The 18,912-nt window shown below is 34.9% G+C and overlaps 3 protein-coding genes and 1 long non-coding RNA gene across 10 annotated transcripts; 2 read left to right on the forward strand and 2 right to left on the reverse strand.

Annotated features, from left to right (window-relative positions):
• Positions 1-503: 503 nt before the first annotated feature.
• Positions 504-3,310, reverse strand: LOC111810663 (uncharacterized). 3 transcript variants are annotated; one of them, XM_023697408.2, is made up of 3 exons: positions 3,058-3,310; positions 1,639-2,505; positions 504-1,093 (listed from the first exon to the last, which is right to left on the reverse strand). In XM_023697408.2, the coding sequence occupies exons 2-3, from the start codon at positions 2,496-2,498 to the stop codon at positions 919-921; spliced, it is 1,035 nt and encodes a 344-aa protein (XP_023553176.1). In that variant the 5' UTR covers positions 2,499-2,505; positions 3,058-3,310; the 3' UTR covers positions 504-918. The 3 variants fall into 3 exon arrangements, with proteins under 3 accessions (XP_023553176.1, XP_023553175.1, XP_023553177.1); XM_023697407.2 differs by having other exon boundaries at positions 1,639-2,517; XM_023697409.2 differs by having other exon boundaries at positions 1,639-2,570.
• A 1,246-nt stretch (positions 3,311-4,556) lies between these two features.
• LOC111810665 (gamma carbonic anhydrase 1, mitochondrial) lies at positions 4,557-8,982 on the forward strand. 5 transcript variants are annotated; one of them, XR_015411623.1, is made up of 6 exons: positions 4,557-4,779; positions 6,208-6,351; positions 7,148-7,273; positions 7,356-7,507; positions 7,961-8,439; positions 8,567-8,982. XR_015411623.1 is itself a non-coding variant. In XM_023697410.2 (5 exons), the coding sequence occupies exons 1-5, from the start codon at positions 4,665-4,667 to the stop codon at positions 8,237-8,239; spliced, it is 816 nt and encodes a 271-aa protein (XP_023553178.2). In that variant the 5' UTR covers positions 4,557-4,664; the 3' UTR covers positions 8,240-8,503. The 5 variants fall into 5 exon arrangements, 1 of the variants encoding a protein (XP_023553178.2); XR_002817422.2 differs by having other exon boundaries at positions 8,644-8,982; XR_002817423.2 differs by having other exon boundaries at positions 8,656-8,982.
• A 2,592-nt stretch (positions 8,983-11,574) lies between these two features.
• On the reverse strand, positions 11,575-15,438 carry LOC147789390 (uncharacterized). The gene is made up of 2 exons (XR_015411761.1): positions 15,298-15,438; positions 11,575-12,054 (listed from the first exon to the last, which is right to left on the reverse strand). It is a non-coding gene; the product is annotated as an uncharacterized LOC147789390 (long non-coding RNA).
• Positions 14,966-16,687, forward strand: LOC111810662 (S-adenosyl-L-methionine-dependent methyltransferases superfamily protein). The gene is made up of 4 exons (XM_023697406.2): positions 14,966-15,129; positions 15,241-15,651; positions 15,737-16,009; positions 16,263-16,687. The coding sequence occupies exons 1-4, from the start codon at positions 15,055-15,057 to the stop codon at positions 16,593-16,595; spliced, it is 1,092 nt and encodes a 363-aa protein (XP_023553174.1). The 5' UTR covers positions 14,966-15,054; the 3' UTR covers positions 16,596-16,687.
• Positions 16,688-18,912: the final 2,225 nt, after the last annotated feature.

Genomic DNA, 18,912 nt, shown 5'->3' on the forward strand with positions numbered 1-18,912 from the left:
AAAAGACAAATATATATATATATATATTAGAAAATATCACTTTAATTATTATTTTCAAAGGGAGAATAGTGATTTTTCTTATTGCTTTTATATTAAATTTAAAATTTAAGTTGCTTACGTTATTTTAATCAATGTGACCAATTACAATAATGAGAAATATATTTTTTTTAATTATTAATAATATACGTCATAGGAACAATGATAAAATAGATCAAATTTATTGTTGTAAAAAAAAAGATTTAAAAGAACTATCATATATTTTCTTTACATTGGACACCGACTCTTTAATTAAGAGCTACAAATCTAAGGTAGTCTACCGTTTTTTTTGTTTCTCGACAAAAGAAAGGAGATGGTTCTATTTGCTCTACAATAGTGAAATATATGAGCTTCTAACTACTTAGATCGAGGTTACAAATCTTCACCCTAATTAAACTATGCTCCCGTTCATAAAAATCTCGATGTTTATACTAAAACCGAAAATAAAGTTTTATCAGAAAGCAGAATGCAGCCCGGAACAACCTGATCATAAGGATTTTTGGAGCATTGTATTCCAACTGACAAAGACAAGAAGAGGTGTAATGCTAAAGGGGAAGTTTTTGTAGGCACCAAAGAGCAGAAGGATACCGACTTTTGAAGCATACATACACATCTCAGGGGAATGATTCACAAACCAAGTTTAAACTCCAATGAAGAAAAACCTTGTGAGTTTTCAGATGAAACAACTAAAACTATGTAACTACACAATAAAGTCCACAAGGGTTTTCACAAATACAATATCGGCACGAGTACCTGATGCTTGCCTCCGTGGTCGGACATCATGGTCACGACCGCCACCTTGTTCGGCCCGGGGTTGTGAACCGAGAGAGATGAAGCCGGGGTATGCTGGCTGATGAGCAAGGAGAGCAGGGTATGCTTGGATTAAATATGTGAAGCACTCAAGGCCATTACCTTGCATTGTTCATTCATGGCTACAAGTTGAGCCTCCTTCTTGTCAAGAAGGGCACTCAACCTCACGTTTTCTTCCATGAGTTTCTGGACTTCTACTTCTTTCTGCACTTTCTCACCCTCCAATTGAGTGGTTTTAGCAACTAGCCTGTGTTCATAGCAATCAATTTAAAAGAGCCTATGCAAAAAAAAATTAAGAGTAAACTACACAAAATGGCGAGGAAAATTAACATTTCCATGGCTCAGCTTCATGCCACAAATCACAATATGTTCAGTCATATGATATTAAGTAATGCCACGGAATTTTCGGTGTGGCGTACGTGTGAGAGATTCCATTCTGAGTATTATTAGCTGAAGAACTTGACAAAGCTCATGGAATGAAAACTGTTTGTCATCAATGCATTTTCCTAGTATTGCTTCTGACCAAACACAAGGAGAAAGGAAATTTCATTACACGACACGGTCGGGCTACACGTTGGGCTACACATGTATATAAAGGTCTACCATAAGCTGACTCACAAGGCAATACAAGTACAAGAAAATCTTAGTGCATTGGAGAAATCTATGTGTAGTGCGAATCAAAAGAAAATGATATCATCCAGGAAAACCTACAGAATAAACTGAACGTTCATGATAACCAAAGAAAAGAACAAGCAAGGTCAAAGCAATATAACATTAAGAAAATGTACAAACCGTTCGAAGAGCCGCTCGATTGTCTGAAACTGTTTTTCTGATGACAAAAGTGTTTCTCTAACAGTAATGAGACTACTGACATATGATTTCAAAGACTCGAAGTCCCGCTTAACACGACATAGTTCCTGCTCATTTTCAGCAGCTCTTTGCCTCTGTCTACACGTTTCTTCGACCAGATCCTCGACTCTCTGCTTCATTTCATTTAGAATCCCATTAGTACCCACAGAAAATTGTTCCATTTCCTCCAGTTTTGAGGACATGTTTTCAATCTGGATTGATTTCTTTTTAATTTCCTCCTGACCCAAATGAACCTTTTCCTTCTCTTCAGCAGTTTCCAATTCTGCCAAAATAACCCTCTTGACAAGTGCTTCCATTACATCTGAAACCATCTGAACAGACTTAAGTATTTGACCGATATACGCAGCATCTTGTTCATCCAATAAACCACATGGCTTGCCAATACCAACCAAGGATTCCTCTTCAGTACCGTCGAATGAAGAAAGATCGATACTCTTAGACCAACCAGACAGCGGTATTCCGCTTTTGTCAACTAATCCTACCCCTTCTAAATGCTTAATACCACATGAAGAGTGAGCCAAATGGGGTATCGCCAACATTCTCGCTTTCGATTTCAAGTACGTCAACAATGAAGAAGTTGTCTTAACTCGTCGCCAGAGAACCTCTAGCTCCTTTCTCGAGTCATCCTCAGACCCTTCTATACAAGCCTTTGCCTCCATAAGCCTTGCTTGCAACACATCTACTTCGGATTGGCGCCTTTCCATTTCATGCTTCCAAGTTCCATTTGTTTCACTGAGCTGAGTTTTCAAAGCTGATAGATCAAGTTCTTCCTCTGTGGCCATAATCGTTCTGTCAAAAAACCTTTGCAATAAGAAACTTCAAACATAAGCTCCCAATCGGAAAACATTTGGCATCTAAGAGACACACATTACAAACACGATCAGTGAAACACGTTGAAATTACATAGATAACATCTAGGAAATAACGAAAACAGCATCTCCGAGGCTACATCGGACATAATACTTCAAAACACAAGTAGATAACTGAGTATAAACAAATTATGAGTCCATCAAAATTGGTTCAACTAAACCTTCTGATCAAAGATCGAGCAAACTAAATATGAATGCACACAAAACGATACAAAGTAAATCTAAAGCAAGACCGAGCTCAAAACTATCAGATTCCTTAAAAAAAAAACATCCATCAAAGTCATCAGAACAAAATTCAAATCAATAAACAAAGAAGACACAAAAGTAGTCTCATCGGCTCGAAACCCTAAAATCCGCTCACCAAACCCCAACTGAAAACCCCCCAAAACTCACCTGATCTAACACAAATTCCAGACTCGAAACAAACGGAAAGAACACAGAAACAAACTGCAAGAATGATCGAAATACTCACAGTGATGATGGAGAGCGCGAATTAGAAGCAGTTCAGAGTGGAAAACGGAAGTTCAAAAGTGAGAAATGCAATCGAAAAAGGGAATTAGAAGAAAACGATTGAGAAGAGGAAGAACAACAACAACAAGAACAAGACGAAGACGAAGAAGGAATCAAACTGAAGAAAGGAAGATCGAAATGTCAGAACGATGTTGCGTTGGATTGTTACTGTTACCTGAAAAACAAGATTTCAACAAAAAAAAAAAAAAAAAAAAAAAAACCAATAATATGTAAATGGCCCAACCACCCTCTTCCTTTAACATTCTTCTCTCTCTCTCTCCCGCTTATTTTATTTTATTTTATTATTTTTAATTTTATGTTTATTTTAAATTTCAAATATATAATTAAATTTTATTTTATATAATTTTTTTCAACCATAATTGATTATTCCTATGATTGTTTGGTGTTGGGTAAATATTAATTTTTAAATTGAAGAGTAAAAAAATAAAAGTTAAATATTTTAATTAAGTCTTTTAAAAAATAATTTAAATATTGATATTGGACAAAAATGTCGTAGAAATTTGAATTAAAATATTAAAAAAAAAAAAATATAAAATATTGACGTCGATGATGGATAAATTTATCGGTTATGAATTACATTTAAATTATGTTTATTACTATATTTATTATCGATTTTAAAAAATTAAGATAATTATTTAAAAATTGTAATTTAATTAGTTTTTGTAATTATAAATTTATACAATTTAGTTTTTCTATTTTTAAGTTTGTTATAATTTAAGTAGAGATCTCTATTTTAACGAGGGAGGGGTGTTAAGCCTTTTATTATCATGGGGTCCAGCTATTTTTCGGCAGGACCTCCCTTACAGTATTGTCACTGCAGTAGAGTTTAACCACCAAGTTCAGGATGGATTGGTGTGGTTCCTTTACGTCTAGGACACCCGAATATCGAACCATGAACGAAGAAATACATAAGAGAAGCATATTGGCTAGTGATTGTGAGGCTCGGGGACACCAAAGGCCTCTGCCTTTCCATCCCTTGGATAGATAGAGATGGAGGGAGTTTCAGTTTAGATAGGAGGAGAGGGAGTGAAGAACATTTTTACCTGTTAGATAAATGAGGCCAGTGACGAGATTATATTCCCATCTCATTCCAGCCTAAATATTTGCTCCGTTTCGTTTAATATAAATATATTTTCAACTTATATTAAATGGTGTAGTTAATTTTGAGACTCGACCATATTTAAACTAAAAACTGTTGGATGAAAGTCCCATATCCGCTAATTTAAGAAATGATCGTGTATTTATAATCAAGAAATACTGTCTCAATTGACATGAGGCCTTATGCTGAATTTTAATAATATTAAATTTATAATTGAAATTTGGAACTAATTTATCCACATAAACTATTTTAAAATTTAGAAATCAATATTTAAATGTAATTTCAAACTTAATTTAAAATCTAAAAAAAAAAAAAAAAAAAAAAGAAAAGAAATTGATGAACTTGCATCGACAGAGCCCTCTTTTCGTCTGAATCCTTAGTTTTCTCCATCTGTAATTGAAGCAAAAAAATTGAAGAACGACGACGAGGACGAAGAACAAGTGAGGAAGATGGGAACATTGGGAAAGGCAATTTACACCGTTGGATTCTGGATCCGGGAGACCGGCCAAGCCCTCGATCGTCTTGGTTGCCGCCTCCAAGGGAGTTACTACTTTCAAGAACAACGTAACCTTCTTAATCTCCACATTCTACTCTATCATCTTCCAAGTCTCACCATGCTATTAATATTGTTATTGTTTATCCACCGATTTTCATTTGGTGTTATCATTTGCGGTCTTCGATGTAATGGAAATATATCTTGATGTGTATTATTACGTTTGCCTTGTATGGACATTCGAACGAGAATTTTGTTGGTTGGACAAGATTTAGAGAAGGCATGATCTTAGATATTGTATTGCGATTTTCAACTTGTAGATGTGAACTGTTTTAGTCTCTTATCATTGCTTAAGAGGAATGTGCATTTGTGTTTAGTGTTTGTTTGGTGAAACCGCCTCTGTGAGGGACGGTGTTGATTTTTAGGTTATGGCATTCATCAGATAATCTTTCAGAATACAGCACCATAAATTTAGAGAGCTTATGTTAGACATTAATTGTTGAGAATTTCACTTTAGGAAGCAGTAAAAGTTCATCATCATCATCTGTTATACCCAAGGATTAAAATATCGATGTCGATCTTAATATTGGTATTTCAATTTTACATATATATGGATTAATTTTTGTTATTGGTGGATACTTCTGTAAGTCTTGTTAAATTAATAATTAAGTTGTTTCTACTTCAAAACTCAGTTGATAAATCTTGTTATTAGTATTCATACTCATATTGAGATTAATAGATGAGATTCTTTTATGTTTTATATCTGTTTATAAAAGATATTGGAGATATCGATTAATCCTTAATATCAATGTCGAACCATCCGAGTTAAAGATATATCAACATCTGAATAGATATTTCAATCATTGATTATTCCGTAATCTGAGGGTTATAGTAGTTTGTTTGTACACGTTTTAGCTGTTTGTGATGATGATTCTGGATGTCGAGATCTTGAGAGGAGGGGGGATTTAACATGAATCCATCTTTTGTTGTGTGATAATGCATCCTTTTGTCCCTCCTTTTTTCTTTTTAACTAGCATCTCCTATACTGAGAACTCCAATGTCAAAGAAAATAGATTACAAACTAAAGGCTGTTGCAAAACACTTGCAAACAAGGGCTGTTGCAAAATGCTTCTTAGAAAGACACGAAAAATGCAAATAGCAAAACAATGCTGGTGCGTTATGTTATGCTATGATTTCCCACCATCTCGTGGAGGGAAACCTTTGCCGCCCCTTGCACCACCTCTATTACAAAAGCCACCACACCCACAACCACCTTTATTACCACTTATACGCCCACAATGACCTCCACCATCAGTTTAAAATTCAATTTTGGTCATGTATATATTCAGTACTTGACTGAGGTTTTGTTATATACACTGCCAAATTGTATATGCCTTGGAGTTGAACCGTTGTTTTTGCTGTGCTAGGCTTTTGGTTTGAATTCTATATAAGTAAATTATTCAAATGACATTATCTAATTCTGATTCTTATTTCTTTAGTATCTAGGCATAGGACGCTCATGAACATATTTGACAAGGCTCCTGTGGTTGACAAGGATGCATTTGTGGCGCCTAGTGCATCTATCATTGGTGATGTGCAGGTGGGACGGGGCTCCTCCATTTGGTATGGGTGTGTTTTGAGAGGTAAGCTTAACATTAGCCTATTTGAAGATGTTCATGTTGTTTCATTTCCTATATTTGGTAGTATGTTGATTTTGATGTCCCCCGCAAGATAGTTTTTCCAATTTCCAAAGTTCCTTAATGTGGACTTTACTCCTCATCAAATAGTGTTTAATAGTACTCATCCATTAATCTTGACGTGAAATTTCAATGTTATTTGGCTCTTGAAATTCATTTGATGGAATAATTTGCATGCCTGTTGAAGTAATGGTCATCCAGTTCTGGAGAAAATCCGATGAAAGCATGTTTGGTACTAAAATGTTTCAAAATATAATATTTTGAACAGTACTTTAAGGCAAGAATATTAGAAGAAAAAGGCTGAAGATGAAATGTTTGTGATTTTTAGGTTAATACTGGTGCTTCATTATTGATTTTTAGGTCAATGCCATTTCAGCGAGTGTAGTGAAATTTTAGGTTCTAGGTTGTGCCTAAGCATGAGGTCTTGCAACAATTGAAACTCAGTTTGCTGTATTCTTGCTTGTTAGCAATTACCAATGTTTGTGTTCCTACGACCTATCACTATCAGGAATAGGACTTTTTTTGGGGAACATAATTGGTGTTTTTTCTGAGAAAAATAACCACTCTTTTGAATGCAAGTAGTAAATAACTCTACACTTCTTATTGCCTAAATTTGTTTGAGTGAGAACTGTTTTTTTACCAGGTAACAACCATTTATCAGTAATTTGTTTGACCAGTTTGCTTTCGCTATCTTCTTTCGCACCATTTGTTTATATTTGTCTAACTGCAAAATATTATGAAGGTGATGTTAACAGCATTAGTGTTGGTTCCGGGACCAACATACAAGACAACTCTTTAGTTCACGTAGCAAAATCCAATTTGAGTGGAAAGGTTTTACCAACGATCATTGGAGATAATGTTACTGTTGGTGAGTGATATAATCTTGTTTAAAATGATAGTATCTATCACTCGATGTGTATGTGTTATGGTTTCAAATTTGAACTTGACAGGTCACAGTGCCGTGTTACATGGATGTACTATTGAGGACGAGGCATTTGTGGGGATGGGAGCGACATTGCTTGATGGAGTCTTTGTCGAAAAACATGCAATGGTTGCTGCTGGAGCACTTGTGAGGCAGAATACAAGGATCCCATGCGGAGAGGTCTCTCAATACTATCATTTTACTTTGTATCAGTGTATTTATCGGTCTTGAATTTTATAGTCAAATTGATACGGTTGTTACTTGACTCCCACAATTCTAGGATTGATGGCACAATTCACCATTCTCCAATGGAAAATTGCTCTTGTTTGTTTATGTGATTGAGAGAATGGTAGTTAGGAAGAGTATTAAAGAGATTGGGTCAAGTGTGTGAGCTGATCTCTTTTGAGGTGTGGGTTCATGTAGTTACTAGTTTTTTATGATGTGGGTAAGATGTGTGCAAAAGAATATACACTAGTGATGAGCGGGGTCGTTTTGGCTTTTTGCCGAAGTCTTGGTAGGAGAGTGTGAGATCTCTGAATCGTCCCTTGGATACGAACCCTTCTCCATTCTATAAACTAATTTGCTTCTATCATGTTTGAAATAAATTATTAACTATTAGTAGTGCAATCACAGGTATGGGGAGGCAATCCGGCCAAATTCCTGAGGAAGCTTACAGAAGAAGAGATGGCCTTTATCTCCCAGTCAGCCATCAATTATTCCAACTTATCACAGGTTCATGCAGCTGAAAACGTAAAGAGCTTTGACGAAATTGAATTCGAAAAGGTTCTTCGCAAGAAGTTTGCTCGTCGTGATGAAGAGTATGATTCAATGCTGGGCGTTGTTCGTGAAACCCCCCCAGAGCTCATTCTTCCAGATAATATACTGGCCAACAAAGTACCAAAATCTTCTTAAGACATTTTCTTAATGTAGGCACATAAAAATTCTTCCCCTTTCAAATGTCGAGTTGATAAAAGACGTGACTTCCATCTCAAATAATTTATGGAGGTTGGAAGAAAGAGCGAGTGCCAGTAATCACAGACAACGTCCTCTGGCCACAGCTCGAGTCAATCATCTTCTCCAAAACCCCATTTTTCTCCATCTTGAGAAATCAGGTACAATGAGACATCATTACATTGGACGCTTTAATCATCTTGAATCCATTCTTGGTTTTGAATATTTCATTGGCTGTTACTAGTTGGAAATAAATAACTTAGAAGGCTTCCTGATTCTTTTTCATAGATCAAATCTTTGAATCGAAACAGGGAGCTAATATTTGTTTGGGAGTGTTTGATGTTTGTCTGATTTGATTACATTAGCCAACTGTAAAGGTCTCTCATGTGAAGCAAATGTATGGCTGCTGATGCAATGCAGAAGGGTGGAAGAGGGGGATGTTCTTAGCCAATGTTGCGGCTATGGAGTTTGGTTGATAATGGGATGAATGGGCCAATCTGTTTGTCGGCCTTCTTTGAAGAATAATAATCGTACTGCCATTTTGTTTTGTTTTTTTGTTTACAAAAAAAAAAAAAAAACTAGATGCTTGATGAACTGAAAGAAATGTCAATTATTAAAGCCACTAGCTTTTCCTATTAAGATCCCCACTTCCCATCTCCCTGAGTGGCAAAGTTGAGTAAAGTACGTACTTGATTTGACATGGATTCAATAGCTCCAACTTGATCCCCCAAGAAACACTGTTTATTCGCTGGACAAACGTCAACCGTACAAATTCCTTTTTAAGTTCTAAGTTTGGTTCGTGGATTCAAGTGATATATAAGTAAGACGCATAATCGAGCATTGGGATCGTTCGATGAAGAAGCAAGTTTTAAGAGGTAAAACGAATGGGAAGTGATTGAAATTGGGTACAAATCACTTTTAAGCTTTAAGTTCAGTTATTTGTAGACTCAAGTGATACATAAGTAAAATACTTTATCGAGCATTGAAATACAAAAAAGTAAGTTTAAGAGATAAAACGAACGGAAGTGATTGAAAGTGGGTACAAATCACTTTTAAGCTCTAAGTTCAGTTATTCATAGATTCAAATGATACATAAGTAAAATACTTTACTGAGCATTGAAATCGACCGAAAAAATGTAAGTTTAAGAGATAAAACGAACGGAAGTGATTGAAAGCAGGAAAGTGAGGTGATTGAAAGACGATAAAGGCGTGGAGTCCATTAATTTGGGACCAAAATGTGAGGAGAAATGGGCAATTGGGGCATTGTGTATTGGGAGAAGCAAAAGGCAAACTAACCCATTTGCCATTGGCCATTCTAAAGAGACAAACACCAAAGCAAATAACTTAACCCCATTTTCCATTTTTCCTCCTCTTTCTAGTGGACGTTGACCAACTATCTTCCAAATTCTTCGCTCGGTTTCTGTTTCAATTTCGTCTCTATGATCTAGTTGAGACGATAACCTAACTAAAGCGTTGTATATCTCAAAGTTTTACAATAAAGAACCTCTCGATTCTCAAGTTTCAATATTGAATCTTGTACCTTAAAAAAAGTGATACGAAACGTTTGAGTGATATGAAGAAGATCAGTTGAAGCCAACCCGACACATTATTTCACCTACGAATCTAATTACTCAAAGCCACGAAGATGATGAAAGAATTAAACGAAATGGGTATTCCATTATGGGTATTAGAAATGGTATTTTAATAAGAAATGATGATGTCGTGTTGTTTCCCACTTTTTTTCTTATAATACTAACAAAATTGTATTGCTTCCTGTTCGTTCGTGGCTGCTTTACGTCAAAGGGACACTAAAAATATTTCAAAACTTTATTCATTTAGTTTGCCAACCATCAATATTCCAACATTTTTCCTCTTAAACTTTAATTCTTTGTTCTTGTTCTTGTTCTTGCTTCGTGTTTTGTTTATCGCCTTTCCTTCATGGAATGGTTCGTGTTAGTAGTTTGTATAAATGGAAGCGTTTAGATGATGTTAACGTGATTGATGGATACCATGCTTGAAAATTTGTGGTAGTAATACGTTTTTGTGATATCGAATCGAACATATAATCACTATGACATGATGTCTTACTATCTTACAAACACTTTCGAAAATAATTTTTGAAACTTCAAAACATACGTACATCACACGTGGCTCTAGAGTCCGTAAGTAACAAAAATTCAAGAAAATTCAATAAGTTCTTTTGGGAATTTTGATATTGTTCTTGGATAAAGGGTTTTTGTAAAAAGGATAAACAATGACAGAATTCGAATAAAACTTATTATCTCATAGAACATATTACGATTAGCACAAAAGATAATAATTTGATATCAGCGTTTCAAATCATCATTTTTGTGAAGTAACGTTGGAGCACAACAACATAAGAAAAGTGGAATTAACGTTGGATCACAACAACATAAGAACATGAAGTTGAAGCGTTTTGTGGTCCATATTTGAAAAAAAAATCTCGAAGGGATTGAAAATCAACGCAATCAACAAAGCTTGCATCTAACTAGAAAAGATAAAAACAACGCTATCAAGTCATATAAACGAGAATTGAACAATATCGTCGAAACTAAATTTGATCCACCCAAAATCCGTTACAATAACTCCACTTTCGAACGAACAAGACAAAAGAAAGCCCCACACTCAAACAATGAACAAAATTTCAAAAGTTGGATGGAACTTGTAATGATGTGGACAATATTGAGGAGTTAGAGAAGGAATGTATAAATTTTAATTTTGAACCATATTTTACTCGTAAAAATTGCACACGAATTAAGCTTCTTTGTTTGAATAAAATTCGTGTTAGTACTAGAGGTGTTGACAAGGCGAGGCAGAGACGAAGAATCGGGGCAAGGTAGAGACGAGGATGACTTCTTTGACCCCGCTCTCATTCAATTCTACATCTCCGAAAATTTGTTCAATAGTATTCTTAGAGTCGTGAAAAATTTAATTTTCGAAAATCAAATGAAATTTACGTGTAAATTTCTTAACCCTCATAATATAATTAAGTGATTCAAAAGTAATTTTGAAACCTATAAACTAATTTGACACAAAACTTAAGCTTTCCCGATCAAAAAAGTAATTTACCTTAAAAAAAGGGAAAAAAAAAAACGAGGGAGGGACGAGTATCGAGATGGGAATCCAACTTGAGAAGATTTTTTTTCTTTTTCTTTCCACCGCCTCCCCACTAGACGTGCATCATTTACGAAATCAACTGCATAAAGAGTTTCAAAATGGAAAGAAGAAGAAACGATAAGAAAGATGTTGGAAATATGACAGAACTCTGCACTAACTAGATAAAAGAAAAATTATGATTATATACGTAAGAGATACTATCAACACTATCTCCATCAATAAAAGACCATTTGAGAAACTCTTATGTTCCAAGTAAATCACATCATACAAGTCAGTATCGATATCAAAATCATGGTCTAAATCCGTTGTGTTTGTCGAGACAACTTTTCTTAGTTGTTTCTAACTTATAACACGCTCAACTAAGGTTAAGAAGAGAAGGAAAATCACACAAGCGCAATGACGAGCTATCCAGGTAGCACCATGGTGCTCTAGAGTAGTGCTTCCGCAGTGTTGGTGCCCAAATTTGGCCATTTCTCGTACGGTGTTTTATTTGCTCCATTCCTCCACTTTTAACCATAGGCTTCAAATAACACCTTTCCAACCAGTTTTCCCCCAATGATTTGCTCACCACACAAAATCCAAGTCACACTTTCACTAATATCACGATTATTTTTCGCCGTTGGTTTAGACGAAATTATCTTTGCAACAAAAGTAGACTTTTAGTGCATTTTAAAATGCCTATAAACTTACTACTGCATAAGTGAACTAAAGAGAAAAGTTTTACCAATATAAAACATAGCTCAACTGACATAAGTATCTTAACCAAACAAGTAAGAAGTTAGTATATAACTAATGGGGAAGTCATCGTATTAAACTTAAATGAACTAAAAATTCTTTAAAAAATAACACGCGAAAAAAGTTTCACCAATATGAACATAGCTCCACGGACATAAAATAAGCATCTTAAACAAGCAAACAAATAAGAAGTTAGTATATGACCAATGGGATGTCATCATACTAAACTTAAATGAACTAAAAATTCTTTAAAAAGAACATACGAAAAAAGTTCTACTAATATGAACACAGCTCAACTGACATAAAATAAATATTTTAAATAAACAAGCTAGAAATAAGTTACGGAAATGATACAATCTTTTTCTATACGGGTAGTTTTTGTTTCTCGAAGAAGCTTAAAGCACTAGGGGGGTTTAATGGGAGAAACAAGTTGAGATTCTCCATAATTCTGTTTGAACAACTGTTGGATTATGGTATGAGCATATTTGAAATTGAAAACAATTATATCTCCCCATTCATGTTCATTTAAATGTGGAGAGAAAGAGATGTTTAAACCCATAATTTCCTAACAAGTCACCATAATCCAACACCAATAAAATGATCAAACTCCACTTCATTGCAATCATTATGATTATTTTTTAGTTAAACTACTATTCAACCACTTCAATTTTCTTTTTTGTCCATATGCTAATCTTCTAAAAACACATAATGCTTCATTACTACCTAAACAAATCACCAAAACCGAAACCCACGAGTTAAAAAATTAAGAATTTGGTGTTTTCTTTCTAATTTTTCTCCTAAATTTTGGATGTTCCACGTACGGTTTTGAAGCCAAGCCTTTCCAACAACGGGGCCTAAGGATCAATATGATGATTGGTTTAAGTAGGGCGGCCGGCCTACTATGGACACCTAGTGCATGAGACCGCACTGTACACATTCAAAGAGGGGATATATAAAAAAAAAAAGTAGATGGTAGAAGAAAAAATGTTGCACATTCCTATAAAATGTCCGACTCCACCTCTCGGTACTCCTAGAATCATATGTTCGTTAGCTTGACCCGTGTACATGCAGTAAGAAAATTTTGCTAACCATACTCACATCTCAAGATGTCCGAGAATCGAACAAATGTAGAGATTATGAATGAAAGAAATGAAGAAGGTGCATGTGAGATCCCACATTGGTTGGGGAGGAGAACGAAACATTCTTTATAAGGGTATGAAAACCTTTTCCTAGCAGATGCGTTTTAAAAACCTTGAAGGGAAGCCCGAAAGGAAAAGCCCAAAGAAGACAATATCTATTAGCGGTGGTTTCCCATATTTCTAACATGTTCTATGTTCCAAGTTAAAAGGGGATGTTTTGAATCCCCCAATGGAATCAAAACTATTCTCAGTTTCATGGTTGATGGAATAGCAAAAACCCAAAAGTCCCCCAATGGAATCAAAACTATTCTTAGTTTCATGGTTGATGGAATAGCAAACCCAAAAGTCCTCCATTGCTGCAAGAACCAAAATGTAGGCCTCTACTTAAAGGGTGCATGAATGGTGTAGTGGAAAACAGGAAAATGGTGCAATCAGTTTGTGATGGGCACCCCACTGATCCACTGATCCACTGATCCATTCATCCCACACCCCGTCTTGGGAAAAAGAAAATGACTCTTAGTTTGGGTCAACATTAGGAATATCCCTTGAGTTACACGTGGCCAAAGCCGCAACTTTTGGGATGAACAATGCTGGAAAATCTATGTCAATTTGTAATGAATAAATCAACTCCTTGATTTGATAGAGTCGGCTTTGTTTTCCATTTCCACAGAACAATTTGCTTTTGCTTACAAAAACCTTATCTTAAGGAACAAAACACATACTCTGCCAACTAACATGAGCAAGTCAGAGGAAAAAGAAAAGCAGTGGCATATGAGATAAGCTTCAAACACACAATTCACTGTCACTTTTCTTCTTCTTTTCATCGCCTTTTTTTCTTTTTGTTCCAAAAGTTAGCTCAGTTTCTAAATCTTTGAACATATTTTCATTAGTTTACGAAGTGGTGATGGGAATCCTGAAGCCTAATTTATTCTACGAGTTATGTTGGCTTAAGATTCTTATTCTTCCAAGGGATTATTCGGAGAAATGTAAAGAAATAAAAGAAATATCTCTAGTTGTGAGATCCCACATCGGTTGGGAATAGAATGAAGCATTCTTTATAAGGATGTGGAAACCTCTCCCTAGCATACGCGTTTTAAAAACCTTGAAGGGAAGTTTGAAAGAGAAAGCCCTTCATAAGTATGTGGAAACCTCTCTCAAGCAAACGCGTTTTAAAAACTTTGAGGGGAAGCCCGAAAGGGAAAGCCCTTTATAAGGATGTGGAAACCTCTTCCTAGCATACACATTTTAATAACCTTGAGGGGAAGCCTGAAAGTCAAAGCCCAAAAAGAGGACAATATCTGCTGACGGTGGACCTCTTGTACTATGGTAGTAGAAGATGGCTCAGTGGAGCAGAGGGAGGGAGGAATGTCAAACAAAGTAAACCCAAAGTATTGGATGTGTTGTTAATTAGAGTTTAATTTACAAACAGTGAAGGTGATGTAAGAACTCAAGAAGCCAAAGGTTTCAGTTGTTGCTAATCGTCCATTCTTTATTAACACTGTTTGAATCAATAGCCAACATGATGGCCCCTCCCAAGAAGGCAAGTAAATAGGCACTATTCATGAAAGAAAATATCATAAAAAAGAACATGAGGCCAGAAAAAGAAAGAAAAAAAAGGGAGACGAAAAAACTTTCCTACTTCATCAAATTCTACCATTAAAAGGGGCATTTGAACAACACAAAGAACTCATCCAAGTAGAGAAGAACAAGAACAAGAACAAGAACCAAACCCAGAACCAGAACCAGCTCCAAATCTTTACCCATATGGATATTGAAAAAGTTTTCCACATGAATGGTGGAATTGGCAACAATAGCTATGCCAAAAACTCCCATCTTCAGGTCCTCTCTCTTATATGTATTTATATATATATATATTGAAATGTTTTTTGTCCTACTCTCTCCTTCCTTTTCTGTTTGTTTTCTAATGGCTAAACCACATGATTGTAACAGAAGAAAGGTTCAGATATGGTAAAGCACATAACAATGGAGGCCATAGAGCAAGTTTACCTTTCCACCGGCGCTCCTGCGAGCTTCGGCATCGCCGATCTGGGCTGCTCCTCCGGTCCAAATTCGCTATCGATCGTCAAAGAAATAATCCAAGCCATTCAATCGCTAAGCTCCAGTCATCTCCAGCCGCCGCCGGAGTTCCGCGTCTATTTGAACGACCTTCCGACCAACGATTTCAATTCCATCTTCAAAGCCCTCCCTGATTTCTGCAGAGAGCTTCAAAACGAAGGGAAAAATCAAAATCCATCGGGGTTTTTCATTGGGGCCTATCCAGGCTCATTTTACCAGAGACTTTTCCCCAATAATTGCTTGCACTTTGTCTATTCCTCTTACAGCCTCCACTGGCTTTCTAGGGTTTGCCGCCATTGCTATTTCCTTTTTCTTTTTTTGGATTTTCTCTAATGTTTAAAATTGTTCGTTTCGGTGATCATCCTTGTAGGTTCCTGAGGGGCTTCGAAATGAATTGGGGGAACCGCTGAATAGAGGCACCATTTATATATCGGAGAGGAGTCCGATTTCCATAGCGGAGGCTTACGTGAAGCAATTCCGGCGAGATTTCTGCGAGTTCCTGAGGAAGAGAGCGGAGGAGGTGGTTTCCGGCGGCCGGATGGTGCTGATCTTGCTCGGAAGAGACGGTGCCGATCATGTCGACAGAGGAAATTCCTTCTTGTGGCACCTTCTTGCTCGAGCCTTCGCCATTTTAGTCTCGCAGGTAACAAAAATTAAATAAATAAACATAAAAATATTTGCTTATTTTTTAAAATGTTTTTTTTTTAAATTTTATTTTATTTATAAATTTCCTTAGCATATATATATATATTCATTAAAAAATGTAATCAAGAATCTGACGTCGGGTGACCTGTTCATCCAGGCATGTATATCTTAACGATATTGGATTAGAGTGGATTATCGATGATGGTCGAGCGTTTTATAACGAAATATGTATTTTGTTCGTTATATTATAGGGAAAAGTGAAAGAGGAGGAGGTAGATAGATACGACGTGAATTTCTACGCACCGAACAAAGAGGAGATAGAAGAGGAAGTAAAAAGAGAAGGGTCGTTCGGGTTGGAGAGAATAGAGAAGTTTGAGTTAGAAAAGAAGGTGAAAAACGGCGAGAGCTACGGGAAAGAAGTGGCAAAGACTGTTAGAGCCATTCAAGAATCTATGATATCTCACCATTTCGGTGATGCCATTTTGGAGTCTTTGTTTCATAATTATGGTACCATTTTGGACGAAGAATCTGCCAAACAAGATATCAAACCCATCTCTTTTGTTATCGTTCTTACAAAGTTTTAAATTATTTATTCCGAAAAAAATTCTTAGTCTCACATTTTTTGTAATATTTCTACTCCATTTCTTATCGATTCAGTGTCGTTCTAATTGCCTCATCTCGTTGTTCTTTTACTAGGCTGAATATATTACAGAGTTATGAGCTTTGTGATTATGTAAAATCCCGAACATCGAGTTTGAACACTAACAGCGTTGTAAAAAACTAGTTTTCTTTAGTTCTAAACGGCTCGGGAGCTATTTTGAATCTACTTCGACCAAATCGAAAAAGATTCATTATTGAAGGGCAACTAACTTTGATATAAACTCAATTAAGAGTCAAAAAGTCGTGAATTTTAATCATATTTCTCGGGGCTATAATTAAAAATAGGTACAAATGAAAGGAGTAATGTGCAAAAGAACAAAATTAGTAGGCCCATTTCATAATATTTAAACTATTTTTTTTTTAATAATATTTGATCGGGATATATTCGTAACAAACATAATAGCAAACAATCAATAATAAACCTTAATTAGTGATAGGTCTAACCTCGGTTAGTGAGAGTTTAAATTCGTGTCATATTTACAAGTACTCTTAGATTATGCTTGTAACGACCCTAAATTTTCACATACTCAGAGTTGCTACTAACGTCTCATGCTCATCTACAATGCAGAAATATAACTCTTACCTAAACATCATTTATGACGTAAACTTTGAAAAGCGCTTAAAACAACTTCTTCTCTAGAAAACAGTCTACCCTATGCACGTGCCACAGTCTCTACTCGCGATGCCACCACCCTCCGTACAAGTGCGCCTTGCCTTTGCGTGAGAATTGATGTGGCACATGGCCTGAGTGTGTCAGTCGTATACATAGCCACCCTTGAAAATTTTCTCTCTCTCTCGAGAATCGTTTTTCCTCATCTAAATATTAGTCGATCGAGTATATTAAACCGTGTAAATTTATCACGGGTCAACTTGACCAACACACGAGAGTTTTTTTAGTTTTTATTTTTTAAAAAACTTAAATAAAAAAATTAACTTAAGAAAGAAAAAAAAAGATTTTATCATATTGGGCCAGCTCGGCAAAAGCGGAAATATAAGTTGGGCTGTATTTTTATTATAGTCATAATTTTATTAAGTAATTTAATTAGTATATTTACAATTTTCCCTAATATTTCTTACACTTTAATAATCAAATTAATTTAACTATTATAGAAATAAAAAATTTAAATAGTCAACCAAAATATTTAATTGCATAAAAAATTATTTATAAATAAAATTTTTTAATACTAAAAGAAAAATCAATAAATACTATTTTAACCCCGGGTTCATGTGACCCAAGAATCGGACCATCTAATTTGGTTGGATCGAACTTTTCGAAAACTAAAAATTTAGGTGAGTTAGCCCGTTTGACATTTTTTTAATTAGGTTAACCAGACTAACTCGAGAATTGAGTTGTATCCTAACCCATCGCCACCCTATTTTTAAGATTATAATAAAGATTAAGAATATTTCACGTTTATAATCGATGTTAGTGATGTGTTGCGACTTGTGAATATCTGATACTCGAATTTTTTAAAATTTTAGTTATTAATGTAACATATATTATCGATAGATATGATTTTTTTAAAAAAAAATAATCTAACAACCTAACCAAACCTACTCGGGTTACTCGGGTCACCAACTCAACTAACTTAACCCAACCCGACCCCAACATGGGCTAAAATTTAAGATTAAGCATTTCAAAGCCTATTTTAAAAATAAAAAAGTCGTAAATTAATTATATTTTCTTTTATATATAATATATATATATATTTCCTTGTTAGAATAATCTCTTATTCATATACCGACCCCAACATGTCCTAATTATTTAATCTTTTTCTTATTTTCTCGTAATTATTCGTATATTTTTCACGTTTTTTTTAAGTTTTTTTAATCGAATTTAAATTTTCCAAAACTTAGAAAATATTTTATGTTATATTAATTAATGGATTAATCTCTTAGAGTAATTAAAATTAAATATGTAAATTTTAAAAGTTGAGGGACTAAATAGAAATTAAATTTAAATACAGATGACAAAAATGTTAGTCAAAGATAGATGTAATATAAAAGATGCCTCGATATTAATTCTTGTAATATCCACCATTCTTTAATGTCATCAATAAGTCATATTCTTTTCATTAAATTCTTACTTTATAATAATAATAATTATTATTATTTTTAATATGCTTTTTGATACGAGAATAATTTATTTTATTAAATCAAATTTATAAGAATATTATTGAAGAATATTTGTGTTCTTTTTTTATGGGAATAAAAGAGAATCATATTCTTTTTAATAAAATT

The sequence above is a fragment of the Cucurbita pepo genome, chromosome 14 (genome assembly GCF_057944985.1).
Source record: "Cucurbita pepo subsp. pepo isolate OVF chromosome 14, ASM5794498v1, whole genome shotgun sequence".
In the NCBI taxonomy this organism is placed as follows: Eukaryota; Viridiplantae; Streptophyta; class Magnoliopsida; order Cucurbitales; family Cucurbitaceae; genus Cucurbita; species Cucurbita pepo.

Bases quoted from the DNA above. Each gene is read 5' to 3' on its own strand.
- LOC111810662 (XM_023697406.2), top strand. From the start codon at position 15,055: ATGGATATTGAAAAAGTTTTCCACATGAATGGTGGAATTGGCAACAAT. The intron at 15,652-15,736 runs GTTTGCCGCCAT...TCATCCTTGTAG, and splicing joins GCCTCCACTGGCTTTCTAGG to GTTCCTGAGGGGCTTCGAAA. The intron at 16,010-16,262 runs GTAACAAAAATT...GTTATATTATAG, and splicing joins TCGCCATTTTAGTCTCGCAG to GGAAAAGTGAAAGAGGAGGA.
- LOC111810663 (XM_023697408.2), bottom strand. From the start codon at position 2,498: ATGGCCACAGAGGAAGAACTTGATCTATCAGCTTTGAAAACTCAGCTC. The intron at 1,094-1,638 runs GTTTGTACATTT...CTATGAACACAG, and splicing joins ATCGAGCGGCTCTTCGAACG to GCTAGTTGCTAAAACCACTC.
- LOC111810665 (XM_023697410.2), top strand. From the start codon at position 4,665: ATGGGAACATTGGGAAAGGCAATTTACACCGTTGGATTCTGGATCCGG. The intron at 6,352-7,147 runs GTAAGCTTAACA...AATATTATGAAG, and splicing joins GTATGGGTGTGTTTTGAGAG to GTGATGTTAACAGCATTAGT. The intron at 7,508-7,960 runs GTCTCTCAATAC...GTGCAATCACAG, and splicing joins CAAGGATCCCATGCGGAGAG to GTATGGGGAGGCAATCCGGC.